We start from the raw sequence: 6,000 nt of genomic DNA, 5'->3' as shown, positions 1-6,000 counted from the left end.
TGAAATTGGAGTTGTACAGAGAGAGATGTTTATAGTTGCCTAGTTGGTGATATGAAAAACTGTATACGAAGGAAAGCACAAGCGCACAAAGAGAGAGAGAGAGAGAGAGAGAGAGAGAGAGAGAGAGAGAGCAAACAAAGCAGGAGTGTAAATAGTGCGTACAGACGTGCCAAGTGATTTCGCGTCGAATGGGAGAAAGGAGCTGCTTTCCGTCGTGATTGAGCCCCTAGAGTGGGAGACTTTCGTTTATAAATTCTTGTATATATTGAAAGTATTACAACATTAATCAAATTGAACACTTCCAACTATATATAAAACATCACAACCACAAACTCTTTATTACCAAGCTGCCCAAACCATTTTGACAAGCTAAGCTGAAAAATAACATGAAAGCCACAACCTTTTATGATTTAGGAAATACACAAATGAAAAAATTGAGCTTAATTTAGTTGTAGGCATCAGGGTGTGCAACGAGGTAGCCCTCAACAGCCTTGAAAAGACCTGCGGCCTTTTCTTTCCCAGCCTTGACTTGCTCTTCCTTGATCTCATGATCGCCTTTGCAGTGGTAGTTGCTGATGGTCTTCAAGATGGATCCTCCCTCGGAGGATGCCACTATCTTGATCTTGTAAGAGATTTTCTCTAACACGTCGCTTAAAGCATCACCCTCGATCACGCTGTAGCCATATGTGAAGTTTGCATGATCTACTTCATCGATCTTGTGCTTCACATACTTGAATTGGCTGCCTGCAAAATATACAAAAACAAGACTTTGTTACTTCTTTTTCTCGTGAATCAATTCATCATGCCACGTCAGTATGTGGAGCATGCGTCTTTGATTCTACTGATTTGCAAGTAGGATTCAATTAAGCTAAAAAAACAAATGCTTTTATGGTATAAACAAATGATGTTGGGATTGGAACTGACCTTCGCCAAAGGTGATCTTCTTGATGGTTCCAGGCCCTCCATTTCCTTCAATTATTTCAGAGGTCTTAATGGCTTGAGGTACAACCTTTGGAATGAGGTTGTCAGAATCAAGGATAAAGGCCTTGAACAACTTGGCCGGTGGGATAACGGAGGTATACTCGGTTTCATAAGTGAAAACACCCATGATGAGCTAAGAGTTTGAAAGTGAAAGTGATAAGAATTTCGAGAGAACTTTAGATTGTTTGAGCTTGAGAGATGTGAGTACGTAATAGAAGATGGTGGTATTTATAGAACAAGAGCTTAAGGTGGTTAGCATGCAAGAAAGTCACCCATGCAGCTTGATGATCAAAGAATATTAAGCAGTTTCACATGATTTTTTTTTTTTTTTTGTGTCCCCACCATAAAAATTGAATCATGATTTTCTTTTAGGAGGACTTGTAATTTAGTCAAAGAAAGCACAATTAAGAATCGTTGACATCTGAATATGAACGAGAATAGCTCTTGTATATACATGTGAGTCTGTGACGATCAGATAAATAAAAAATAAAAATAAAAAGAAGTGGGACAATGAGGATCGCTTGAGAATTAGGAACAAAATATAATTAATAACAATAACTTTAGAGTTAATATTATTTTTTTAATAATAAACATAAAAACCGCCCAATTGATTCAGGATGATATATATAGTACTATCATCAACAATTTCCTAAATTTCAAAGAAAATTGCTCCTAATCAAATCACCACTTGTCCCAACACGTGAAAGATTTAATTAAATGTAACAAAGTGTATAGTCAGGATTCGAACTGATCAAATACCACTTATCCCATAAGTTTATTGTACTATGTTAAAACTGCTAATTTGCAATTGATTTATGTGTCGCATTACAATATTGCAGATAAATATATAGTTGTGTACCCAATTTTTGTTGAAAAAAGGGTCGACTAGCTAGTCTGCATGACCAATACTTTGCCAAGATTCGAAGTTATATATAATTATGACTTTGGATTCAAGGATGGCTGCGCCTCATGATCATAGCCAGCAAAGGCCACAGTTACAAACCATGTTTAAAACTCAACACCATGCTTCATTCATTATACATGACTCCTTGTCTTCTATATATCAATAGTTTCATATCAAACTTGGTCATACTTAGAAAAAAACATGCGTTCATACTACATACATTCAAATGGAGATCATAGAAGCCACTTATAAATGACGACACTTTTAGTACTGATCTGTTTCTATTTTTTTTTCTCTTTTCTATTTTTTTTTTCGGGCTAAAACTTAAAATGTTTGGATTATTAATGCTGTCCTTAATAATCTGTTATAATATTTTATCAAATAAAACATTAAATTAGTAGCTTGGATTGATTTGTGATCAGATTATACATTAATTTCACTTTTCAATATAAGCTTATAACAATTAACGTACGGCCTGTTTCATATATATATATATGGTGTCATGTTTAGCATTAGGAAAAGAATAATTCTACATCAAGCCAATGTTTCAAGATGATTAAGAAAGAGTGTTATATTCACTACAAGAAAAATTTGGTTGCTAATAGTCTTTTCGTCGCTATAAATTGACCGCAAAAGGTCGTTTTTCTTGTAGTGATTGTAAGGGCAATTGAAAATCAGGTGTTTGTAAAAATGACTCACACACCATGAGAGTATATCAAGAGTCATATATTATTTATATAGAAATGGGTATTTACATAATGTAGAGTAACGTTACAAATTACTAAATATCCTAGATTTTGTACTTGGTTGTGTGATTGCCATATTCGGATTTGATTGTGTAGTACAAGTTGCATTTTGTATTTTTGTAGCCGTTGGGTCTTTAACAAGCCTTGTGCTTTTCTTAAGGTGCTATTTGAATAATGAGTTGAGATAAGATGAGTTGAAATAAAAGTTAAAAATTGTATAAAATATTATTTATTAATATTATTATTATTTTGATAATAGAAAAAGTTGAATTAGTTATTATATTTTGTAAGGGAATTTAATAAAATTGTAATGATAAGATAAGATGAAACATTTTTTGTATCCAAATGGAGCCATTATGAGACTTTGTAACAGTTGGGTTTGTTGCTTGCTTGTGTATTGTCATTGAAAAAATCTGGTTCTAAGTGATTCTACGCACCAATATGCACGCTCATCCAATGTGATTGATCAAAAAGTCAGACTTTAATAAAAATTGTGTCAATTTAAATTTTGAATATGAAAACAGCAATATTAATATGCAGATCGATACGCGAATTCACTTATACGTGGCAAAACTTATTGTCATTTGTCAATACATTGAATTGACTTCAGTACTTGAGGTCACATTCTTATTTAACCAAGTGTATGTTACACTTATCAGATTTTGCATGAATTTTCTAAAATTTGGTTGACTATTTGTATCAGCTATATATTATGTTTGGCCAAATTTGGAACACATATGATATATATGTAAGACTATGGAAGAGTGGGTTAATTATAATATGAGATAATGGACTGTTTCTATTGTTGAAAGGGAAAGCAATTATTATACGTACTACCGTATGAGATCATAATGATATTGGTATAGTACTGTATGAGATCATAATGATATCGGTGTACTAAGGTAAGAGATGTTTGAGGTGTTTGTCAATATGACTCCCACCGCCTTGTTGATAAAAGAAGGTAGCCTTGTTGATAGAAGGTGACTTTACCTTGATTTTCTTTTTGGCTGTCCCCACATGAATACAGAAATATTAATCTTAATTCAGTCAAGGTACGGCCTTGATGAATTTGGGTTCAATCCTTTCAACTATGGCTGCCACCGGCCAATATATATTCTACCAGTGTCCGGCCATTTGCTTGATCCCTTGTTTTCTCATTGGCTTGACTTGAACTTTTTTCCGTCTGATCTGAATTGAAAGCTACTCAACATGCATATATATCTTTATTCTTAATCATTGCAAGGATGCAACTAGTCCATCTGTTCAAGTATTAATCTTAAAATCTCATTCCTTATCGCTACAATAAAAATAACTTTTTACATCATTTAAATTCGTCACAAAAACTATAAAACAGTCACCATTATTTGTTAGCAATGCATATTGTGCTTTTTATATCGAGTGTAAATGACTGCAAAAATTCATTTTTCTTATTGTGTGTCATGAATAGTGCTACTGGGTACTCACAATATCATATGGGAATAAGACATAAAACATCCAGATAATTTTCATTATATATTTTGTATGTGAGCTGACTTTTACAGCAAAATAACATATCATAATCAAAACCAGTACATGAGCAAACTTCTTCTTTATTATCAAACCCAAAAGCATGCAGTCTTGGCTGGAAAAAAGAAATGAAAGCCAAAACCAATTCGCAGAGTCGCATATATATGGTATTTAATTAGTTGTAAGCATCAGGGTGTGCCACCAGGTAACCCTCAACTGCCTTGAAAAGTCCTGAGGCTTTCTCTTTACCAGCCTTCACGTCTTCTTCCTTGATCTCGTGGTCGCCTTTGCTGTGGTAGTGGCTGATGCTCTTCAAAATGGATCCTCCCTCGTGTGATGCCACTATCTTCGTCTCGTACGAGATTTTCTCGATCTTGTCTCCCAGAGCATCTCCCTCAATCACGCTGTAGGCGTATGTGAAGTTTGCTTCGTCGATCGCATCGATCCTGTGCTTCACATACTTGAACTGGCTCCCTGCAAAACATATACACAACAAAGTTTCTGTCGTTTAGCACATTAATCGACCCAAATTCAAGTTTAAGCTATTTTTTTTATTATTATTAAGCAGTCTTGGGTGGTTAGAAACTAATTAACCTTCGCCAAAGGTGATCTTCTTGATGGTTCCAGGACCTCCATTTCCTTCAATAATTTCAGCGCTCTTGACTGCCTGAGGTACAACCTTTGGGATGAGGTTATCGGCATCAAGAAAAAAGGCCTTGAACAACCTAGCTGGAGGGATCACTGAGGTGCTCTCAGCCTCGTAAGTGAAAGCACCCATGATATGAATAAAACTGAGACTTTGGGAGTGGTAGAAGGAAATTAGAGTAAGGAAATGGAGTTTGGGGACTAGTTTTTGTGTTGGTGAAGAGTGAGTACCAGGAGTTTGGTATTTATAGACTGAACTGAAGGTTAATTTTACTACTGGCCGGGGCCTAGCTCAAGTCCAAATCAAACAAACAATTCTCTCTCTTTTTTTTTTTCTTCTTCTTTTTTACCTTCTCTCTCTCTCTCTCCTTTTTTTTTTTGGATGTTCCCACCATGACAAGCCAGCTAGGACAACAATTTTCTAAGAAAATGATTTGTACTTTGATTAGTCAAAGAAAGCATCTTTGCAATTTTTTCTTTTTTTTAAGCATCTTTGCAAATTGTCTTAAAAAAAAACACCCCCTTTTTTTTAATTCAAATGCTGTTTGTTCTATATAATCTTAATTATTTCCTGAATATTCACAAAAAAAATCTCTATGAAACATGCCAAAGGTTTTAGCATCTTGTTGGATACAAAATTTAGGCTTCGTGGTTTAATTAGCATATTGTTGGGTACAAAATTTAGGCTTCGTTTGGGTGGTGGAGTATTCTGCCACTACTATTTATTATTTTTTATATAATTTTCATTATTTTTTATTATTATTTACTATTATTTAATATTTTATCATTACTTTTTCATTATTATTTATATAATATTTAAAATCATTTTACTACTCAAATGTAACTTAAAAATTCATTATCAAATTACATAACTTTTGGCCTCAAGATCTCATAAACTTAGGTAATACGTACTTATGTAAAGATATCATTGTCATACATTTTACCATGTTTCACATGAGACGGTGCCCTTTGTGAGGTATTTTTTTCACAGCTACATATAGTATATTGCAGATTCTGAAAGCAAGAAAGGTTTGGCCAAAGTAAACTCAAAACATCTGTTGCATGGGACACATTTTTATATAACTATATATGACTGATAAATGAAGAAAGAAATAAAAAAGGAAATCCAAAGGATCTTCAACTTCTAGAATACTGTAGTCAGTACACGCTAGCCAGCTTTCTTCAAGTGCCGACATTGATTTTGTTAAGGTTTTTCAA

The 6,000-nt window shown here is 34.0% G+C and overlaps 2 protein-coding genes across 2 annotated transcripts; both read right to left on the bottom strand.

Moving 5' to 3' along the window:
- Positions 1–245: 245 nt before the first annotated feature.
- On the bottom strand, positions 246–1,192 carry LOC122300389 (major allergen Pru ar 1-like). The gene is made up of 2 exons (XM_043110998.1): positions 925–1,192; positions 246–744 (listed from the first exon to the last, which is right to left on the bottom strand). The coding sequence occupies exons 1-2, from the start codon at positions 1,106–1,108 to the stop codon at positions 446–448; spliced, it is 483 nt and encodes a 160-aa protein (XP_042966932.1). The 5' UTR covers positions 1,109–1,192; the 3' UTR covers positions 246–445.
- Positions 1,193–4,110: 2,918 nt separating this feature from the next.
- On the bottom strand, positions 4,111–5,012 carry LOC122300388 (major allergen Pru av 1-like). The gene is made up of 2 exons (XM_043110997.1): positions 4,732–5,012; positions 4,111–4,611 (listed from the first exon to the last, which is right to left on the bottom strand). The coding sequence occupies exons 1-2, from the start codon at positions 4,913–4,915 to the stop codon at positions 4,313–4,315; spliced, it is 483 nt and encodes a 160-aa protein (XP_042966931.1). The 5' UTR covers positions 4,916–5,012; the 3' UTR covers positions 4,111–4,312.
- Positions 5,013–6,000: the final 988 nt, after the last annotated feature.

The sequence above is a fragment of the Carya illinoinensis genome, chromosome 2 (assembly GCF_018687715.1).
Source record: "Carya illinoinensis cultivar Pawnee chromosome 2, C.illinoinensisPawnee_v1, whole genome shotgun sequence".
NCBI classification, from domain to species: domain Eukaryota; kingdom Viridiplantae; phylum Streptophyta; class Magnoliopsida; order Fagales; family Juglandaceae; genus Carya; species Carya illinoinensis.
This window is presented reverse-complemented; position numbering and strand designations above follow the sequence as displayed.